The 22,999-nt window shown below is 43.2% G+C and overlaps 2 protein-coding genes across 2 annotated transcripts in view; one reads left to right on the top strand and one right to left on the bottom strand.

The window, feature by feature from the left end:
- TRIM66 (tripartite motif containing 66) overlaps positions 1-2,811 on the top strand; it is a 77,969-nt gene extending 75,158 nt beyond the window's left edge. Inside the window, 2 exon segments of the mRNA XM_006162903.3 lie at positions 218-436; positions 1,159-2,811. Coding sequence (XP_006162965.1) covers positions 218-436; positions 1,159-1,218 — 279 coding nt within the window. The 3' untranslated portion in view covers positions 1,219-2,811.
- A 19,909-nt stretch (positions 2,812-22,720) lies between these two features.
- LOC106733197 (putative 60S ribosomal protein L37a) lies at positions 22,721-22,999 on the bottom strand. Its single transcript, XM_014581885.1, has one exon. It carries the CDS (start codon positions 22,997-22,999, stop codon positions 22,721-22,723), a length of 279 nt encoding a protein of 92 aa, XP_014437371.1.

The raw sequence follows: 22,999 nt of genomic DNA, 5'->3' as shown, positions 1-22,999 counted from the left end.
CGCAGCAGGAAAATAAGGAGGTGCTAGTGACCTCCGTGGCTATCTGTCAGGGGTGCTTCTGACCAAACTGTTTATCCTGAGTCCTAGGAGGAAAGTCAAGTTCCAGACAACCCAAGATCCAGCCAGGCTTTGTACTCTCTGTATAGCTCTTGAGGGGCTTGGAAGAGATGGGCTGGTAGAAACAGGCCAGATCATCACTGCTCTCCTCCCTCATCAGCCCGACTCCGAGGTCGCAGAGGCCGGCCGCTGCCTGGAAGTGTTCTTTGAGGGCTGGTTGAAGGAGATCTACCCAGAGAAGCGGTTTGCCCAGCCACAGCAGGAGGACTCGGACTCCGAGGAGGTGTCTAGTGAGAGTGGGTGTTCCACTCCCCAAGGCTTTCCATGGCCCCACTACGTGCAGGAGGGCATCCAACCAAAGAGGCGGCGGCGACATATGGTACAGGGGGCTGCATGGTTGAGCAGGCAGGGTGGGGGGCACCTGAGCACCATGTACAGAGCAATCTACAGTTAGGCTGCTCAGGTGGCAAGGAGACAGGAGACCCTGAACCCTCACTTCTAGCCCTTTAGCTGTAAGGAAGCAGGAAAATACAGGGCTCATCAACTCCAGTAACCAATGAGGCTTAAAAACCAGGAAAGTGCATGCACCTGTCCAGTGTCACCCAGCAAATTAGCAGCAGAACTAGAAAAAAACAGAGACCAAGAGATACTGTCTCCTAGCTCAGTGTTGGTTGTACTAAATGCCATTATGATGCCCAGAAAAAGAGAAGTGCCTGGCCAAGTGCCTGATCTCTACTTGGGTTTGAGGAAGGAAGGAAGGGATCTTTTTCAGCTATAGGAAAGGAAGGAGAGCGATTGGCTTGCAGCAGAAAGGGCTCCTCTGACATGTTGGCTGGTCCCACCTACGTAGACCTGAACCACCAGTGCAGTACTGCTTAGTCCCACTGACATATACTATGTGGCCAGCCATCTCCAGCTGTTTACAGTACTTAGCGCACGAAGCTTAGGGGCTTTAGAGAGTTTTGCTATTGCATTTCTAGAACAGAATAAAATACTTTGGAGAATCCCAATCTTGACACTTAGCCTTTTTATGTTAATATACACTACATTGGCTATTACAATTCCAAATACATATGTATGTGCTTTTTTTTGTTCTTTCAGGACAATGAAAGAGCTAAAAGAATGTCGTTCCGCTTGGCCAACAGCATCTCCCAGGTCTGAGCGCTGGAAGGAGACTGAGCACTCTCGCAGTTGGTGCCCCACCCTGTCGACCATTTCTCCCCATCTTTCAGCTTACTCTCTTCAGACTGCCAATGTGAGATGAGTTTGGTTGAGCTGTGTAGTGCTCTTCTTTGCCATTTGCATCTACAGCATTTATTTGGGAGGCATAGTGCACCCACTACAGAGATTTCAGTAATAAACAGAAGAGAGAGAGGTGTTTCTTCTTACCAGAGTAGTCAAATGTTCAGGATCCACTTGACAGACCATGCCTGGTCAGGCTCGAGAGAACCTACCTTCCTCGGTGAATTCTTTCTACTGAGGGAAGCAGACATTTCTCACCTTTCAGTGTCCAGGGCTCAGGAGCAATGTATATATCTGAACTCCTCCTGGGCTCAGAAGTAAAGAAGAGAGAGGGGTTCAGACATATGGCAGGCCTGCGATCCTGGCCCAGCACAGCCAAAGACTGTCTCTGTTTGCCTTTGCTTATCCTGTTGGGACAGACACACCTGTCACAAGCAGAATAATGGAGGCTTCTAGAGGCCATAGGTCTCAGTTGGGTTCTAACGGTTTTCAGGGTATTATTTTCTCATACCCCTTTCCAGATGTTGACTTTGGGGGCTGCAAAGAGGGTGCTCTGGATGATGTGGCATTCTTGACTGAGCTGGGTGGCAGTGCAGAGACTACTTACATCTTCCAGCTCAAATTTCCCTTGCAGGCTTAAGAAGATGTCACCTTCAGAGTCTGTCCTCTTTGCTACTTATTTTGGACTAATAACACTTCTTTGGTGTCAGAACCTGCCTTTCTAGAAGTGACTGTCAATGCTTGTCAGGGGCACCCCTTCATCATTTCCATTCAGAGGTCTGGATCCTGAGTTCTTCTTGGGAAAACTGAGGTAGCTGCTGTCTGCTTCAGGGACAGAGCTCCCTGGGCAAGGAGAGTGATCGACAGCCAGTTCACTCTGCAGGGCCACGTCTCCTGCTTAGAGATTCTGGTTCTCAACCTCACCAAGTTTATAGAGTCAACAATCAGAAGTGAGTAATCTGACCAGCCTGTCTCCTGGGCTGGCTGGAGCCTAGAAAGAGTGAATCCTCTATTGCAGCCCTTTTTTTGTTGGAGGTTGGAGAAGGTCGTCGGGGACTGGCAGGAGTCAGATTGTTCATTCCTGGAAGAGGTTCTGGGTGGAAAAGAGGAAAACTGAGAATTGAGAAGCCAGGGTCTTTTGATGACCCTGAAGCTACTTAGCTCTCCTAGACTGTAGAGAGAAGTATTCTGGAAGCCATGGGATTAGGAACTCCAGGCTGCATCTCAAAAGGATCTTCATAGTCCAGGTAGGAAGTGACATAGACAGATACCAGGGGCCAGACCACCTTCCAAGCAAGGGCTTGGTTGAGAAGGATCTTCTTGCTGATTTTGTTGAGGGAGGTATGGAGCTGACTCTAAGACTTCTCTCCATGCTTCTGCAATGGCATGGCTACTTTCAGGGGAGGTTTGGGTCATGGCTTTGTTCTTGCTAAGAGATACTGTTTAAGGAAAAAAATCCTAGTGAGCAATTTTTAATCAGTGAATCTCTCTCTCCTTTCTCATTTACTTCTCTACCTGGGCTGAGAGAGCATCTTCATTTTGAAACAAGCCATGTCCATTGGGTATTCTTTCAGTAGCACAGGCCAAGTTCTTGTAAGCAGATGAGCATCTGTAACTCAGTTTTCTAGTTTGGGGTAACTAAACTAGAAACTAGTACTTTAGTGTACTATTAGTCAGGAAATCTGCTCTTGGGGGGGGTCCACATGACTGGTTTGGGCTCTGGCCATTTCCTTTTCCTTTTTTTTTTGGAGAGGGTTTTGTCATAAGGCACGTGCGCTCAGAGATAGAGAGACAGAAAGTGAGAAATCACCCCCCAGGGGGGATGGCCATGCTGCAATCCCTTCTCCTCCATTCTCCTCTTGGGATCTTGGACATGCACGCACATGCGCCTGGCTCATGAGGTTTTAAGCTACCGGGTCTGGGACTTGAATCGTGGTCAACTACGTGGGAGTCCAGCGACATAGCCATTATGCTAACTGCTGGTCCCTCGTTTTCAATTTTTAAACCTTTTTCTCTGTTTAGTTGACTTGGCAAGGTCTCCTATATACTTGCCTTGCTAATCCCTGCCCTGGATCATCATCCCTTTGTGTGGCCCATATTCTTAACACCCCTCAAGTGAACCTAATAATGCTTGCTGTCAGGTAGCCAGTAATGGCTGTAACAGGCTCAAATCCAGTTAAGATCCCTTCCTGGAACCAATTGGAAATCACGATTATGAGGCAGAAATGCCTGGCTAAGTGTAGCTTCCCTCTTGTCACTGAAGCTCCCATCTTGGGTATGTGTAGCCTGTCAGGCCCAAGGGTCAGCCTTCTGAGCCCAGGGATGTAAGTGAGGTCATAGAGAGTCACATGTTCTTCACATCATTGAGAGCCTGCATGCTCAGAGGCTCCTGTTAGGCACCCGAGCAGGGAGTAGTGGGAGACAGTGCCCTTTTCTCCCAGGGTGCCTAGCCCACCATGTTGTCTGTCCCTACAATGATATTCCATGGCACAGCTCTCTCCCTGAATTTTCCTATGTACTTATCATCAATGTTTTGAGTTATGGTTTGGTTTGGTTTTTGCATGCAGAAAATAGAATATGATTTTTTTTAAGAAATTAAAAAAAAATTCTGCTAGTCACATGACTGCTTTCAGTGGCTCTTTGCTGACAGTTGAGCTGACCTTGTTTTTGACTTGTTCCCACAATGGTCCCATTTTCAAGTCAGTCAAGTCCTTTGGCCCTTGACAAAGTCATACTATAGAAACGTAGTGGGGTCTGTATTCTTATGATATAGCATACAGTCCTGGAAGAGAAATGGACTTCTTGAGTGTGCTGAGAGACAGGACAATAAAGTGACTTCAGTTGATGCAAAGGAAACTTTAGTGAAAAAACTGGTACAGATAAACTTGCCGAGCACTCTTCCACAGAGCATGGATAAGTTGGGCTTGTCTGACTTCTAGAAGTCGCCAGCTACACACCTTGCCTGCCTCTGGTACCTCCTCCCTGAACGGCAGCCACTAGACCCTCTGCAGGCTCTGCTCCATAGCAGGCCCTGCCACAAAGCCCCTGCCAACTCTGGTTCCCTGTCCCCATTTCTGATGATAGGTCTTTGCTTGGTTTCCCTGACCTAGGTACCCCCTTGTTTGTTCCTAGCTTCTGCTCTGTTCCCTCTCTTACTCCATGGGGTCTCCTGACCTCCTGAGCCTTTGCTCTTCCTGGATCACCACTTCTTGTGCTTTCTTCCTCTTCTCACGTACCCACACTCGCTGCAGCTGAAATTGCCCTACTCCGTTAGTTCTTTCCATGATCTCAGCCTGCACCTCTCTTCTCAGTTTTTCTGCCTTCTCCTGGACTTTTCTTTCCCAACCCGAACTCATGGCTCATCAGACACTAACATTATCAGCATCCTGAACTTTCTTATCACCTCCAACTTTTGCTGAAACTATCAACCATTCTCCATTTTTTGCAACCTATTTTCTGTCCCCTCCCTTTTCCTAGGTGGCTGAGCCTTACAAATTCATGGTTGACAGCTTCTGCTGGACTCTCAGTATTCACTGGAAACTCGTCGTTACTCTTCTTTCTCATCTGTGCCCTTCATTTTTGCTGTCCACAAACGACTGATCTCATTGTCTGTTTCACAGAAGAGAGCCCCAAGCAAACATGTCCTTGCGCATTAATCCTCTCTGTGCCTTCATCTGTCTGTCTGTACCGATCTTCATTGCCTTGCCTTCTGTTTCTAGTTCTCTATTTCTTGAATCCTGTTATATGTCCTCCATGACTTTGCTCTCTGACTTATCCCTGTGCTCCCATTTCTTGGGGTCTTCAACCTCCCTATCTATTGGTTATGTCCCCATAGCCCACAAACAAGCAAAGTTCTCCCCAAAGTTAAGACAAAATTTCTTAAGAGTTTATTACTCCTTATACTTTTTTCTTTATCAGCCAAGCTTCTTTTTTAAAGGTATTTATTTATTTATTTGCATTTTCCTACAAATGTATACTTTACATATCAAAAACTTTGCTCATACTCCATACTTCTTGACAGTTAATAAACAACTTTTAAAACTGAATTTTAGAGATGACCTTCAAAATATTTGCTATAATTTTGTTTGTGACTATAATAACAGAGACAGTATGACTTTAAATATTTTAAAAATATTTACATGTAAACTACTCACACTGTTGAAAAGCAAACCACAGTACACAATTTACAAATGAACTTCCCCCAACTCAGTTCTGCCTACCAAGTATTCTGTAGTTTACCATCTACTAGCAAAGATCAGTCCCTTTTTCTTCCTTCAAAGTCTTCCTCAAGGTAATCCCTTGACTGTGGCTGCTCTTTTGCAATCTCTACTGATTACAATGCTGGGCTGGAAAAATCCAGGTTATTTTATGGTACAAATTCTTTCATATAGCTTCTCTAATCCTCTCTACCACGCAGAACTGTTATGGTGCCAGGAAATCTTTCCAAGAGCTTCTGTTGGCTTTCTTGAGATCTACCTTAGTTCCATAGTTTTCTGGTCATGTCTTCAGATATGACATTCCAGTCAAAGCTCTCAGCCAAGCTTCTTTTAAAAATAATCTTTTTTCATTAATTCTTCTTACTCTTTAGCCCTCTGTAGTTTTTCTTAAATTACCAGTGATCATCCAGTTGCCAAATAAATACCTTTCAGTCCTCAACTATCTTGAACTCTCCTCACCATTTCTCATCTTCTATCACTGTCTCCATGAAACACCTTTTTCATGGCTTTTATGACACTACAAGTCTCTGGATTTTCCTCTTACCTCTCAACCACATGGATTGAGCCTTCTGGAAACCTAGACAGGGGACAGGTCTGTGGCTATCTGAGTCTCACCTCTTCAGGAGGCAGAAAGATCTCAGTTGCTCCTGCTCACTAGCCTGTATCTATTTTCTTTGAGTCCCTTCCTTCTCCTGGACTCAGCTCTCCTCATGCCAAGCAGGTTGATGAGCTCCTACTTAGAGGACAGCACCTGTGAGTCCTTCCTTCTGTCTCTTCCAGTATAACATAGCCAAGTTTGCTAAGAGGCCCCATCTAAATTATCTCAATAGTGTGGACTGGGTCTTACAGCATCCAAACAATAGTCTGGGTAAACTCAGTTACCAGGCTGGAGGGTAGCTCCTCACCATGATCTCACACCAGAGCCTGTTGTGGTCTGTAAGGAGCCTGGGTGGTGATAGCACATGTTTCCATGGCGAGAATCCGGCAGATTGACTATCTGCCACTGATGACCTTCTGTTGGAGGGGGACTGGCAAGTGCAGTGGTTCATCACTTGCTTGGGCTCAGGTGATGTCAGCATTAGCTCCCTTTAACTGAGTCTCTCCTACCTGTGCTGACCATCACAACCTGCTTGCTCCAGTTTTTCCTGGAGCTGAAAGTAGACAATGGTTGATTTATTGGAGATAAGGAAGTATTGTTGAAGACATCTGTTTCAAGAGTCAGAGCCTCAAAATTCTGACCCTGCCATTATGAATTGTGGATCCAATTTCCTCAACTATAAAGTTGGGGTGAGAAGTTTCTTAGCAAATGATCTCTCAGATGCTCCACCTCTAAAGATGATCATTGTGATTCTAACTCTAAAGCTCACTCACATGAGAACTGGGGAACCTTGGGATTGGGAAACAATTGGGGCTTCCTGACTAAGAGAGGAGAAGGGGACTCACAGGCCAATGTAAGCTGCTTTGAGGAAAGTCCTCATCAGCTGGTGCTGCTTCTTGAGCCATCTGCCCATTTCTCAAACCGTGCCCCTTCCTTGGATATCTAAGGCGAGCTCCTTGTAGATGTTTTCTAGAAGTGGCCATTGGACCCAAGTGAGTAGGAGGTCTGGGGGAAGAATATTGTAAGGGGAACTGTCACTGATTTTAAAAGGACCTACATCTTCAAGAACAAATAATAAAAAATAATAATAAGCACTTTTCTTTACCAACAATTGTGTCCTGGAGTGTTTTTCAGATAAGATGGTTAAATTTACTACATGGCCTTCTTGCCCCTGGACTCCATCATGATAAAGAAGACAAGGTGGGGAAGAATTGTCTGGGAAGCACTTCTATTTAGGGAAGAATTCATATCTCTGCTTCTTATTGCATGAATACAGCCTGTCCTTCAAAATGTAGGTAACAGGGGACAGCAGATGGCGTAGCGGTGATGTTGCTGAACTCCCACATGGCTAACCGCTGTTCAAGTCTCAGACCAGGTGGCTTGAAACTCATACCAGATGCGTGTATGTGCATGCCTGAATCCTGGGGGGAGAATGGAGAAGGGATTGTGGCATGGCCATCCTCCCTGGGAGGTCATTTCTCATTTTCCCTCTCACCGTCTCTGTCTCTCTCAGGTGAGCAAGTGCACCCTAAGGCAAAAACCTCTCAAAAAATGCAGGCAACAAGTCTGAGAGGCGTAAGGAAAAAACATATTTTTAATACCAGCTACTTCCAGGTGCTAAACACTATGAGAATGTCCTTCATATGGTGATGTTCCCAGTATTTATCCCTAACTGTCCCCTCTACACACTCCCCACCAGTAGTTTCTAGCCACATTGGAGAGTCAAAGACATTGTAATGAATACTCGTCATCTATTTGGGGTACATAGTCTCAAAGTCACCCCCCCCCTTTTTTTTTTTCTAAAAAGTGCTTGCACTTATCAGAGACAGATACAACGAAGGAGAAGGAAAAAATACTTGTCAATGGGGCATGGTCATGTCCATAATTCCTTCTCCATTGTTCTGTCCTGTTGGGGTTGGTGACACACATGCACATGTGTCCAGCATGTTTTTCAAGCCACTGAAGCTGTGATTAGAACTGCATGGTTGTCTATTTAGAATCCACCTCCCTTAACCTCTAGGCCACAGGTCCAGCCCTACACTTTTCTATTTTGGTGAATTGTCCACCTTCAAAGGTTTAGGAAGCACAAGTGACTCTTCACTACAGAAGCCAAATTAAATGCTCATTGACTTATGATGGGTTATGGCCCAATAAACTCATTGTAAGTTGAAAATACTTTAAGTTGGCAATGCATGGAATGCACCTAACATACTGAACTGTGTCACTTAGCTTGGCTTACCTTAAACATGCCTGGAATACCTGTAATTGGGCAAAATAATCCATTACAAAGCCCAACCTGTAACACACAGTTTAATATCTCATGTAATTTATTGGATTCTGTACTGAAAGTGAAAAACAAAGTAGTTATATGGGTATCTGTTGTATGGTTTCTACTGAATGCATCTCACTTTTACATCATTGTAAAGACATAAAAATGTAAGTTGAACCAACTTAAATCAGAGACCATCTGTGTACTAGAATCCACAAGTCAAGTGGCAGTTATTTAAGGAAAAAAAAAAAAAAAGGAAATCTCAGAGACTTCTCTCTTGTGGCAGTGTTGGTTTCAGGGAGGAGGTGAGGTTTCGTGGCAGCAGTAGCAGCAGTACAAGTGGAAGCGCCTGGTTCTTGATGGCAATGATAATTCCTTCAGCAGACCAGTTCCATGCATGATGTCAGGAACTGTTCCTGGCTGCATAGTTCAAGGCTTAATTCTCCAACCTTCCTGACAATTCCGTGAACTATCTAAAAAACTTTTAATAAATTTATTTTCCACATAAATTATCCAGAATTAATTTCTGTTCCTTACAACTAAGCACCCTAATTGATGCAGAAAATTTAGAGTCTGGTAAAAAAAAAACAGACCTACTACAGACCCTAAGGCTTCTTTTCTGAGTTCCAGATTCACATATCCAATGGTCTATTTAACACCTCCACTTGTATGTCTCAGTGTCATCTGACATTTTAGCCACCACCAGGGATGAGGAAGAAAACTAGGAAGATGTAGTGTCAGAGAAACCAAGGAAATTTGTATTTAAGGAAGAATAATATTAGTTATAATGCTTAAGATCTGGAAATCGCTGACCTTAATCCTTCCCAGACTGGCCCAGGTATCTGAAACCTTCTCCCTGCCTGCTCTGACTTTTGCTGTGTTTTGTCTTTAGCAATTGTATTAGTATTAATTCTTCACTAGGTCCCAGAAACACCCCACTTCTCAGGTTCCATGGCAAACTGCCAGCTGAGCCTACTCCTCAGAAAAAACCTTGTCCTCACAGGTAGGTCTGCAGTATGACCACACCAGACTACTGGATTATTTTATACACTAGGCAGTGTAGGTATGGTATCCAGGGCTTGAATATATATATATAATTTGCTATAGGGTACATGTACTCATCTGAGAGAAAGTGAGAAAGCAAGCTACCAAGTCTGGGATTTGAACCATGGTCAGCCACGTGGGAGTCTAGCATCTTAACTACCACGCCACCTGCTGGCCCTGGGCCTGAGAGTGTCTTAAGGCTTGTAAAAATAAGTCCTGGAAAAAAAACTAAATTAAAAGTGGCAAAGCAGGGACCAGAACATGGTGGAATAGTTACATTGCTGGACTTCCACATAGCTGACTGTGGTTCAAGTCCTGGACCCTGCAGTTTAACCTGAAAATTATGCCAGGAATGTGTGTCTGTGTACACAGGCGCCCCTCAGGAGGAGAGTGGAGAAGAGACTGCAGTGTGGTCATCTCTCCTGTGGGGGGGCTGATTTCTCTCTTCCCATCTTCCTGTCTCTGGTGACTGCATGCCCCCTATAGTAAATAATTTCTCTTAAAAAAAAAAGTGACAAAGCATACATAAAGAAATGTCTAATTAGATGCCTATAAACTATATCATTATGTTAAACTCATTGCTAATTTTATAACAATTTTATGAAGTTTCATAATAATTTTGTTATACTTGAGAGTAATTTGTAGATTAGTTTCTTCAAAAGAAATTCTCTAAGAAATGGTTGCTAAAAAGCCTATGTCCAATATCAAATACTCCTAACCAAATAATTTAAAGAGCAAAATTATACAAAGTAATTTCAATGATGTTCAGTAAAAGAATGTACTACAGGCTGTGGGTGCATTTTCACGTTTGGAGTGTGGTGTAGAAGCCTCCTAGGGTAAGAATGCCTGGTCTCTGGGAAGAAGCGTCATCCATGAACACTGGAGCTAAGCACTGGGGAGGACCTTGTCCTGTACACATGGGCTCCTGAACGCCTTGCACAGGATGTGGTTTGAAAATGAAAGGGAATAACCAGTCCCTAGAGGCAGCTTTCCAATTGTGGCAGACACTGCTAGTCATTGCCAATATCCATTTTCTTCTTTTTAAAAATTTTAAAATTTTAAAAATTTGCCATTGGGCGTGTGTCCTCACAGAGAGTGACAGAGAAAGGTGGAAAGCATCGCCAATGGGGCATGGTCACACTGCGATCCCATCCCCTTCACTTTGGGCATGCACGTACATGTACCTGGCATGTTTTTCAAGCCACTGGAGCCAGGATTTGAACTGTGCTATATGGGATCTGGCTCCCTTAACCACTAGATCATGGGGCTGGCCTTATTTTCTTCTTAATTTTAGTAACAGCCCCCTTCCTGTACCTTTCTCAGCTTCCTCTTCATTAGGATGTTGTCTTTTGAATAAGTTCTAGCCAATTAATTATGAGAAGCAATGATGTATACAACTTTCAGAACACACTTTATGTGGTTGTCTTTTAAATGGTTGTCCTCTAGGTCTGCCCTCTCTATTCCTTTTACCAGGACTGGCCTGTCTAACTCTTCCTCCAGGGAGAAAGTGCTATGATGCTGGTCACCCATCTCCAATCATGCACATATGAGCAACATCCTAGAGAATGGCGAAACAAGATGTCAGAACTAGATTCTCTGTCAATCTTATGGACAGAGCCATCTGTCTTTCCTGACTGCTTGCTTCTTTGGATTATTACCTGAGAAAGAAACACATTTCTAGTTTTTAAGCCACTTAATTTTGAAAGCTTTATGTTTCAGTTGTTGTTACAGCAGCTGAACCTCCACTCTGACCAGTATGTCAAAACCAGGCCCTGCTGCGGTAGGGCACTCTGGACACTGCTGCTTGGCAGGCTGAGGCTACCTGGGAGGCCTGGATTGGATTCTAAGCCCACATGGTGGCACGTGTCTGGAGTCTGAGGGGGAGGATTGTGAGCTTAAAACCAGTGTAGGCAACATAGACCCTGTCTGAAAGTGCAGGGCATGGTAGGGCATGCCTGTGGTCCTAGTTACTTGAACGGATGAAGCAGGAGGATCATGACACGGTGAAAGTTTGTCTAACCTCCCCCTTCCCACATGCACACATATACAAAAGAGCTTTATTGGGCTACTGGGCTGACAGGGTATTGCTAACCTTCTTTGGAAACTGCTGTAGCTTTGGTCTGCAGTTCTACTGGAATTGTGCGACCTAACCTGCCAAGGCCAAGTGTGCACTCGTGGAGAAAACAAGTATCTGCTCCATGCTTATGAGCACGAGTAACATGCCTTGGTCTTGGCCCAGCCTCGTAAGCAAGGCCTGTTGCTGGGGGGAACAGTGGTCCTTATCTGGGGCTCTTGTGTTTTCCAGTAATTTTCAGGTGTGGTGTGGCCCACGGACAATGTCACTTCATAGCAAAGATTCAGCTGGGGCAGCGCCTCTGTGACTTTTCTATTTTTTTTCTCTCCAAACTTTATGTTAAAAGTTATACTACATTCATATTTATACAATAGTTAGGGGCCAGCAGGTGGCATGGTGGTTAAGGTACTGGACTCCTACATGGCTGACCATGGTTCACATCCCAGACCTGGAAGCTAGAAAAATCATGCAGGGCATGTATGCATGTATGCCCAAATTCCTAAGATGAGAATGGAAGAGAAGGGACTGTAGTGTGGCAATCCCCCCAGGGGACAATTTCTTACTTTCCCTCTCTCTTATCTCTCTCCAGCAAGCACACAGATGCTATGGCAAAAACCTAAAAATAAATAAATGAATAAAATAGCCTTATATTACTATTACTAATTTTTAAAGGTCCATCAGATTATATATTTACTTGGGTTCACAAGCAATTTCTTTAAAAGTTTACTTGTTTCTTCCATGAGCAAGAGAGACAGAGAGAGAAACAGCACTCCCAGTGAGATCTTGGCTCCGTGATCTACGCTGAGCTTCAGTCAGCCCCAGATCATGGCCACCAGCACACCTCACCTACTCAGGGAGCTCTGTAGAACCCTCCCCGTGGGTCCACCTTGCAGAGCCTCACATGATTTCTGAACCACATTCAGTCCCCCACTTTTATGTTACTAAATTTATCTTTTTAACTTTTTATCAAAGTATTGATATTTTTCAAGCACATACAAAAGTAGAATGAGTGGTATAATCAAAGCTCTTCTACTGCAGAAAAACTAGGTTCCAGATAAGTCACAATATGCCCTTAAGGCATTGCTGGCCTTCAAGAAGGTAAGAAGGAGCAGACAAGCTACTGTGCAGGACCTGCCACCAAAATACTAGTCAACCCTTCGTAAAGTACTGTAAACTTGAATTGCAGGCATTGGCAGTCCACTGGAAAGTAAAGTAAATCTCCAAAGTTAACACACACACACACACACACACATGTGCTCACAGTCTCTCACACGTGTATATACACACGCACACACACACACAATTCACAAGCTGAACTTGCAGCAGGGAGCAAGTACTGTAAACATGCTGCAAGGCAAAGTGTTCCTATAAGCAAACCATAGTACCATCTCTGAATCAAGAATTGAAGCCAATGACCTGCTGTATGGTGGGGGAAGCTGAACCTGAGACTTGGCATTAAGTCAAGGCTCTGAAGGCAGTCATCTCAGGACATAAGCATCCTCTATTTTTGGCAAGTATGAATGCACATCCTTTCAGGAGGTAAGTGTCACAAAGCTTAGATTTCCCACACATAATTTTGACAAAGTATGAACTCAAAGCACATAGAAGTATGTAGAACTAAGTCACCATGAATGAGAATCAGAAGCAATAATGACCCACAGAGGAGAACCTTTGTAAGGAATGAGAAACAACAAGGGAGTGGGTAAGAGATATGGAGGGCAGAATGATATATTTTTAATATGTGTCTATTCAAAAAGAATTGAGAAGAGGAATGTGTGAAGAGCTAATGACTGGGAACTGTCCAGAAGTGATGAATGATATGAATTCATTAATGTAAGATGTAAAACCAAATATAGCAACTAGGAAAAATAAGAAATTGAAATATATTGTAGTGAAGCTGCAGAGCACCAAACACAAAGAGAAGATCCTAAAAACACCTGGGGACTAGATATAAATGTTACCTTCCATCATTTCTAGTATCCTCCTTCCAAGTGTGTGGCAGGATTGCCCTACCTCACACCCTTTATTTTAGGTGTGTTTACAAGACTTGATTTTACCAATGAAAATCACTTGTGAGCACAAGTGATATGAATCATTTTTAAATTAAAAAATTGTAAATGTCAGTGCCTGATTATCTGATCTTTACGTTATGTCTTCCCCTGTTGAGGTGATTGGAGTGTATTGTTACAAAGATGCTTATGATTTAAACAGTCTGCTGTGCTGGGCTGATATATGGAGGATATATATTTTATCTGTTCACACTTTGCATTAATGAGAACTCGACTTTTGGTGTTAAACCAATGAGAATTGTGGGTTATTCATTACGGCAGTATAAACTAGGCTGTAGTATAGTAAAAAGAACCTTAGTTTTGTTTTGGGAGCAAAAGCAATAATAAAGCACTAAGATCCAAGACATCGCTTTAGTAGTTGTATAGCAATAAAACGAATATTGATATTTAGAAAGATGGTGATTCATGCTATGCTGTGGAAGAACATTTGGTAAAACTACTGTTTGTGATACCTGGGGAGGCAGGTCATGTACTTGATGAGTTCAGTAGTGGGGGAAGAGGTTGGGTAACAACATTGGTAGCAAATATTGCTTAATACTCAATTTATCAAGACATTTCAAGAAAGACCTAAGTTGAGAAAAGAATTACCCTGTTTTTAAGCAGACGTTCAAGAAAATAGAGAGTATGCCAGAATTCAGGGACTTGAGTTTTGAAGAGGTAAATTGCTTCTTGACTTTGAAAACGGAAAGATAAAATAGGGTAAAGTCTTTGAATATTGAAAGGCCCATTAAAATTCAGCCTTGAGGCAAGGATCAAATAAAAAATATGGCCATAATATTCATTATCAAAACCTTTGAATGGATTAAAGTACTCTGGGGAAAATATCAAATTAATAGTATAGTATCCAGTAAAATCTTTTAACTGGATAAGATTCAAGGAAAAGATTCTAAGGATGTAGCTTTTCCACAAAGGCCTATGTGGAGAAGGAAAGAGGAGAAAGAGAGGGCTTGAGAACTGGTTCTCAAAAACAGCTATGGGTATAGCTTTTGGCAAATTATGCTGTCTGCATTCAGATAGATAGAAACATAATTAGTTTTTTTTTTTTTTCTTAAGAGCATTTTGCTACCAGAGGAGCTATGAACCTAGATGAACAGAAAAAATAATATTCAAGACTGAATTGAGAACTGGTTCTCAAAAACAGCTATGGGTATAGCTTTTGGCAAATTATGCTGTCTGCATTCAGAATAGATAGAAACATAATTAGTTTTTTTTTTTTTCTTAAGAGCATTTTGCTACCAGAGGAGCTATGAACCTAGATGAACAGAAAAAATAATATTCAAGACTGAATAGCTCTTGGGCTTCCAACTACCACTGATAGAGAATGGGTTGAGAAAGCTGCTCATTCCCCAAGAGACTTAGTATTTATTCCCTCTGTCAGCTGGGACACTGAGAAGGAAAGAACCTCTCAGAGGGCAGGACCAAGGGCTAAAGAGAGCAATGGATGGGGTGGCTACTCTCAGGCACAGAATTGGAGAATGATGAATAAATCCCACCCCGGACTTGGCAAATATTTTCAGAGCTTCCATAAAATATTTGTCCAGCTAGATTTCAGAATTGCCACAATGACTCCTGTGTGCCTCTGGTTTTTTCCCTTTCCTATGTGGAATGCTTTTCTCTGTTCTATCATCTCTTGTACACCTTTCATTTTTTATTTTCATTTTTGCTATGGGGTGCTTGTATTTGCTGGATGGAGGAAGAGAGAAATCACTCCCTAAGGGAGATGGCTACACCACAATCCCTTCTGCTCCTCTCTCCTCTCGAGATTTTGGGCACATCCATACATACATATGCACCTGGTATGTTTTTCAAGCTGCCAGATCTGGGATTTGAACTGCAAAGTCGGCCATATGGGATCAGTGACTTAACCTCTGTGCCACTGGCCGGCCCACCTTTGATATATTTAACTTCTATTTTTTTAAAGAATTATTTTACTTAACTTTGTTTATTCTAATTTGGCCAGAGATGGAGAGAGAGAAAGAGAGAGAGCAAGAAAGCAAACCACCAGGTCAGGACTCAAACCACAGTCAGCCACGTGGGAGTCCAGCGCCCTTAACCACCACACCATCTGCTAGCTCCTTAACTTTTTCTAAAAGCCAATTAATTTGTTGCTGCCATTAGAATTCCTCTCTGTTATGCCTATAATATACTTGTCTTTCTTTTGCTCTGCTTCATAGAGCCCCTGTCTTCACTCCCTAAATGAACCACAAATACGGAGGTAGAACAACAAACACCTACTCATCCTTGATTCCCTTTCCTCTGTCTGAAAGGCTCAATCTCCACAACTTCTCCAGGTTGGCTTGGCCCCACATCTTTTATGTCTTAGCTCAAACCCCTTCCTCACAGAGCTTTGCCTTACTGCATACTTTAAATGAGACCTCAGGTACTGTCTCCCACAATCCTGTTTTATTGTCATTGTAGCACTTAATATTATACATATTTATCCTTTTCTATCACCTGTTTTATTTATTCTTTTTTTAATGTTTATTTCTTCCATAAAAGAGAGAGAGAGTGAGAAAGAGAGGCACCCCTGACAGGGTCCCAGCTCTGTGCTCCATCCTCAGTCTCAGCTAGCCCAGATCATGGGGACATGCACAGGCACCTGGTGTGCTTAGGGAGGTTCTAGGACTCAAACCCGGGACTCCTCCCATGTGGATTCAGCAACATCACTGCTGCACCATCATTTTATTTACTTTCTCGTTCCCTTTTTTAAGAGTTTTTTTTTTTTTCTTTTTTGTATAGGGCACGTGCATCCACTGGAGAGACAGAGAGACAAATAACAAGAAATCACTCTCTAGGGGGATGGCCACACTACAATCCCTTCTCCTCCAGTCTCCTCTCAGGATTTTGAGCATGTGTGCTCATGCACCTGGCATAGTTCCAAGTTACCAGGTCTGGGACTTGAACTGTGGTTGACTACGTGGAAGTCCAGCAACATAACCAGTGTGCCATCTGCTGGTCCCAGTTTGCTTTCTTTTTCCTTGTCTAGTTCACTCCTCATAGGGTGTAAGCTTCCCTGAAAGCAGAAATCTTGCCTAGATCCTTGAACAGTGCCTGTATTTGCTCACAATCTATTTGTTGAATGAATCCATAACTCAGCTCTGTTATTCAGTCTCCCATTTTACTGGGAACTCTGAAGTGTGGTGAAGAATTTGCCCAAGGTCCCTAGTGAGTTAGTGGTGGTGTCAGAACTAGGATACAGGCCTTGTGAGTCGGGTCTCTATAGGCTCTTCTTCCCAACCGTCCGAGGCTGAAACAGCTGCTGGCCACCAGACAAGGAGCAGGAAGGAGAGAGGACCCATGGTTCATTCCCCTTGTTGTAATGTGCTAGAAGTCCCATAGGTGGCACCAGTGGCACTCGTTTAGCACCAGGGGATGTCAGGGAATCATGGTAAGGGCTAGTCTAGGGGGAAATTTTGAAGAGAGTCAGGATATTTGCCTAGTGTTAAATTGTCTCTCCACTGACTCTCATTAGTTGTGAGGGAGAAAATACACACAGTCTGTGTACAATGGAGAAATCATATCACACTTCTACGGTGTGATCAAAATAGCATCACCGCTAAGGGACAGGTGGATAGACGGTGCATCCGGATGTGATGGAAAGGGTATATCATCACTCATGCAGTATCGCAGCCAAGAACAAATAACTTAGAATCAAAAAGTATCAGAAAAACCAGAAATGAGCAATGTTATATTAAACAAGGGTGAAGGATAAAGGACTGGATTCCTGTAAAGAGAATGGGTTGAGAAAGCTGCTCATCCCCCAAGAGACTTTGTCTTTATTCCCTCTGTCAGCTGGGACACTGTCCCTGTCATTAAAGACAAAAGTGATGAAAAAGTTCCAGGTTAGAAGGCGCTAGTGAGGGCTGGCTCTGTGGTATAGCAGTCGTGAATGCACTGCTCAGAAGCAGATCGCACGTGGTGATTGCAGTTCAAATCGCAGCCCAGTCAGCCTGCAGTTCACCCGGCATGCGTGTGAGTGCCCAAGATCGGATGGGCTGGCGGAATGAAGGAAGGGGATTATGGTATCATCAGAAGAGGTGCTTCTGTCTCTCCCTTTCTCTCTCTCACGCACACATACACACACACACACGTGCTGTCATGAGTAAAGAAAAAAGTCTCCTCTTCCAAAAAGAGGCCAAAGAGACATTAAACGCAATACCTGCCCCCAGACTGGGTCCTGTAGTGGATGCTATTTGGTCAAATGACAAAATTGGCATAAGGACAGTTTATTGTGTTATTGCATCATTGTTCGATGTACTTCGCACTGAGTATTTAGGAGTAAAAGGCCACACTGTTTGTAACTTACTCAAATGGGGCCCAAAAAAAACCAAAAACAAACAAACAAACAAAACCCAAAAAAAACTATAGATGTACAGATTTTAAAAATAAACACACAGACATATGTACATCTAGCTATAAATAACAAATGAGGTAGAATGTTAATAGGTGAACCTGAGTGAAGGGTAGGAGCATTTTCTGGTTATTTTTATTTTTGTAACTTTTCTGTATACTTGAAATTATTTTCAAATAAACATTTAAGAAGAAATGAAGAATTAAAGGTACCTCCTCAGTTCACTTCCTTCTGCCTCACACTGGAACCAGTGTCCCATTTTACCAACATATTATTAAGAAAGTACTAACACATAGTTGATTGTTCCTCCTCAGTCTCAGCTAGCCCAGATCATGGGGACATGCACAGGCACCTGGTGTGCTTAGGGAGGTTCTAGGACTCAAACCCGGGACTCCTCCCATGTGGATTCAGCAACATCACTGCTGCACCATCATTTTATTTACTTTCTCGTTCCCTTTTTTAAGAGTTTTTTTTTTTTTCTTTTTTGTATAGGGCACGTGCATCCACTGGAGAGACAGAGAGACAAATAACAAGAAATCACTCTCTAGGGGGATGGCCACACTACAATCCCTTCTCCTCCAGTCTCCTCTCAGGATTTTGAGCATGTGTGCTCATGCACCTGGCATAGTTCCAAGTTACCAGGTCTGGGACTTGAACTGTGGTTGACTACGTGGAAGTCCAGCAACATAACCAGTGCGCCATCTGCTGGTCCCAGTTTGCTTTCTTTTTCCTTGTCTAGTTCACTCCTCATAGGGTGTAAGCTTCCCTGAAAGCAGAAATCTTGCCTAGATCCTTGAACAGTGCCTGTATTTGCTCACAATCTATTTGTTGAATGAATCCATAACTCAGCTCTGTTATTCAGTCTCCCATTTTACTGGGAACTCTGAAGTGTGGTGAAGAATTTGCCCAAGGTCCCTAGTGAGTTAGTGGTGGTGTCAGAACTAGGATACAGGCCTTGTGAGTCGGGTCTCTATAGGCTCTTCTTCCCAACCGTCCGAGGCTGAAACAGCTGCTGGCCACCAGACAAGGAGCAGGAAGGAGAGAGGACCCATGGTTCATTCCCCTTGTTGTAATGTGCTAGAAGTCCCATAGGTGGCACCAGTGGCACTCGTTTAGCACCAGGGGATGTCAGGGAATCATGGTAAGGGCTAGTCTAGGGGGAAATTTTGAAGAGAGTCAGGATATTTGCCTAGTGTTAAATTGTCTCTCCACTGACTCTCATTAGTTGTGAGGGAGAAAATACACACAGTCTGTGTACAATGGAGAAATCATATCACACTTCTACGGTGTGATCAAAATAGCATCACCGCTAAGGGACAGGTGGATAGACGGTGCATCCGGATGTGATGGAAAGGGTATATCATCACTCATGCAGTATCGCAGCCAAGAACAAATAACTTAGAATCAAAAAGTATCAGAAAAACCAGAAATGAGCAATGTTATATTAAACAAGGGTGAAGGATAAAGGACTGGATTCCTGTAAAGAGAATGGGTTGAGAAAGCTGCTCATCCCCCAAGAGACTTTGTCTTTATTCCCTCTGTCAGCTGGGACACTGTCCCTGTCATTAAAGACAAAAGTGATGAAAAAGTTCCAGGTTAGAAGGCGCTAGTGAGGGCTGGCTCTGTGGTATAGCAGTCGTGAATGCACTGCTCAGAAGCAGATCGCACGTGGTGATTGCAGTTCAAATCGCAGCCCAGTCAGCCTGCAGTTCACCCGGCATGCGTGTGAGTGCCCAAGATCGGATGGGCTGGCGGAATGAAGGAAGGGGATTATGGTATCATCAGAAGAGGTGCTTCTGTCTCTCCCTTTCTCTCTCTCACGCACACATACACACACACACACGTGCTGTCATGAGTAAAGAAAAAAGTCTCCTCTTCCAAAAAGAGGCCAAAGAGACATTAAACGCAATACCTGCCCCCAGACTGGGTCCTGTAGTGGATGCTATTTGGTCAAATGACAAAATTGGCATAAGGACAGTTTATTGTGTTATTGCATCATTGTTCGATGTACTTCGCACTGAGTATTTAGGAGTAAAAGGCCACACTGTTTGTAACTTACTCAAATGGGGCCCAAAAAAAACCAAAAACAAACAAACAAACAAAACCCAAAAAAAACTATAGATGTACAGATTTTAAAAATAAACACACAGACATATGTACATCTAGCTATAAATAACAAATGAGGTAGAATGTTAATAGGTGAACCTGAGTGAAGGGTAGGAGCATTTTCTGGTTATTTTTATTTTTGTAACTTTTCTGTATACTTGAAATTATTTTCAAATAAACATTTAAGAAGAAATGAAGAATTAAAGGTACCTCCTCAGTTCACTTCCTTCTGCCTCACACTGGAACCAGTGTCCCATTTTACCAGTGTGTATCTTCTTTGTTTCAGTCATTTCTCTGCGAGTAAAAGGGACTTCATCCCTCTGGCCCCATGCTCAAACCCAGCTGGTTCTGCCCCTCACCCAGCCCTCCTCACAGCAGTCTGCTGGGGGAGAAAACCACGGGGGTCTGGACTAAGACTCCGGCTCCCTTACACTCCCTGAGTAAGCCAAGCAGACAGAGGTTACGGCCTCTTATCTGAGCTCAGTAAATGAATTCTGGGCCGCGAAATCCCTCAGACATAGCCCCAAAGTGTTTAGATGGACGAATCAAACTTCCAAATGAGTGGTGCTTTTACTCATTACTCCATCACAAGCCCATTTGCTTAAGTCGCTCCTTGACCAACTTCTTGAAGAAACCTTGATGAGCTGCACTCACAGCATGTTACGGATATCTAGGCAGTGGTTAGGAATACAGACTCTGGGCCAGACAGCCAGGGTGGCCATACGAGATGTGCGGTCTGGGATAAGTCATTCGATCATGCCATACTTTTGTTTGTTCATCTGTTAAGTGGGGTAGTTATAGTACTTATCTCATGGAATTGTTGTGAAGATAAATTAAAAATACACAAAGCACCTGAGACAATACCTAGCATGGGGTTGGTGATATTAGGTGAGTTAGTATTACCTGTATTTTACTAAAACAAAGACATGTCGATACAAACATGTTCTTGGTTCTTCAGGAAGGTGCCACCAAAAGGTATATAACCATATTAGGCAGCTCCCAGGCTGACAGCAGTGTTAATATGTAGTCAATTCTAAAAATCAGTCCACTTTCCAAGAAGTTAAAAGGTGAAAAAAAACATAGTTTTAGAATCCATAAAGTATGAATAATGATCTATTTTGATTTTACCTTTTTATTGAGATGTATTTCATGTACTATAAAATTCACCCTCTTACAAGGTAAAATTCAGTGAGGACCAGCAGTTAGCGTAATGGCTATGTCACTGACCGTGGTTGGAGTCCCGGACCCGGTGGCTTAAAACTCATGCTGGACGTGTGTGTTTGTGTGTGCCCAAGATCCCGAGAGGAGGATGGAGGAGAAGGGATTGTGGTGTGGCCATCCCCTCTGGGGATGATTTCTCACTTTCTATCTCTCTGTCTCTCTCTCCCTTTCTGGTGAGCACACGCGCCCTATAGCAAAAGCCTCCCTCCCCCCAAAAAAATAGTAAAATTCAGTGACTTTTAGTACATTAACAAGGTGTGCAACTGTCATCACTGTGCACACCTAATTTTAAAGTACTTTTACCATCTCAAGGAAAAGGAATCCCCATACCTGTTAGTAGTTTCTCCCCTTCCCCCAGTCTCTGGCAATTGCTATTTTCTTTTTTATAAAAAAGAATTATTTTATTTAACTTTATTTATTATTGTTATTTTCCACTTTTATCAGAGAGAGACGGAGAGAGTAAGGGGTATGGAGAAAGGAAGCCATCAGGTCCAGGACTTGAACCATGTTCGGCCATGTGGGAGTCCAGCACCTTTAACCACCATGCCACCTGGCGGCCCCACTAATCTATTTTTTATAGATTTGCCTATTCTGTACATTTTGTAAAAATAGAAGCATACACTCTGTGGCCTTTTGTATCTGGTTCCTTTTACTTAGCATAATGTTGTTAAGGTCCGTCCGTTTTGTAGCATGTATGAGTACCTTATTCCTTTGGTACTCATGGCCAAACAACATTCCATTGACGAGTACTGCATCTTTTGTTTGTCTAATCATTTGATGGCCACATGGGTTGTTTCCTTTTTTTGGCATATTATGAATAATGCTACTGTGAACATTGATATGTAAGTTTTTGTGTGGAATGTGTTTTTTATTCTTTTGGCTATATACCCAGGAGTAGCCTTATAATCACTCTATGTTTAATCTTTTGAGTAACCACTAGATTGTTTTCCAAAGCAGCTTTTACATTTCTACTAGCAATGTATGAAGATCTAATTTCTCCACATCCTTGCCAACACTTTTTAGTACCTTTCTTTTTAATTTTAATTGCCAGAGAGTGTGTGGAGAGAGAGAGAGAGAGAGAGAGAGAGAGAGAGAGAGAGACAGAAAGGCATCTTCCAATGGGGCATGGTCTATTTCTTCAGTCTGTTGGGATTTGGGGCATGCATACACACACATCTGGTATGTTTTTCGAGCCACTGGGACCAAGATTCCAATAGCAATTGGTCACGTGTGATCCAGTTCCCTTAACCTGTATGATGCGAGGCCAGCCCCAATGTGTCTTCTTGATTATAGCCCTACTAAGGGGTGTGAATTGGTATCTCATTATGGTTTTAATTTATGTTTCCCTAATGACTAAAAATGTTGAGCATCCTTTCATGTGCTTATTGGTCAATCATGCATCATTTCTTTTTTGTTACATAAATTAACCCGTTTATTGTAGGCTAGTGATATTCCAAATGTCTATGGAGCTTCTACTGGTCTTTCAATTCCTTCAGTCTTCTGATGGCGGACTGCACTGTGACAGCTGAAGTGGTGGTGTAGGTCCAGGCACCACCAGCTACCGTGTGCATGCAGGAACCACAGTGCCAGATCCCCACAGCACGTCTCTTCATCTTAGTTTTGCCACAGAAGGAGCAGGTGTACCTGGCGTGCTGGCTGATTTCAATTTTCTTCACCATTTTCCGGAGGGAGGCACCATATCGGGTCCCGTATTTACCGACGATGCCGACCTTCTTGGTGTGTTTAGCCAT

The sequence above is a fragment of the Tupaia chinensis genome, unplaced genomic scaffold (genome assembly GCF_000334495.1).
Source record: "Tupaia chinensis unplaced genomic scaffold, TupChi_1.0 Scaffold141165_1, whole genome shotgun sequence".
NCBI lineage: Eukaryota > Metazoa > Chordata > Mammalia > Scandentia > Tupaiidae > Tupaia > Tupaia belangeri.
Note: the sequence above shows the minus strand (reverse complement) of the source record. Positions and strands in the feature narration are given on the sequence as shown.

Coding starts and splice junctions, on each gene's coding strand:
- LOC106733197 (XM_014581885.1), bottom strand. CDS start 22,999: ATGGCTAAACACACCAAGAAGGTCGGCATCGTCGGTAAATACGGGACC.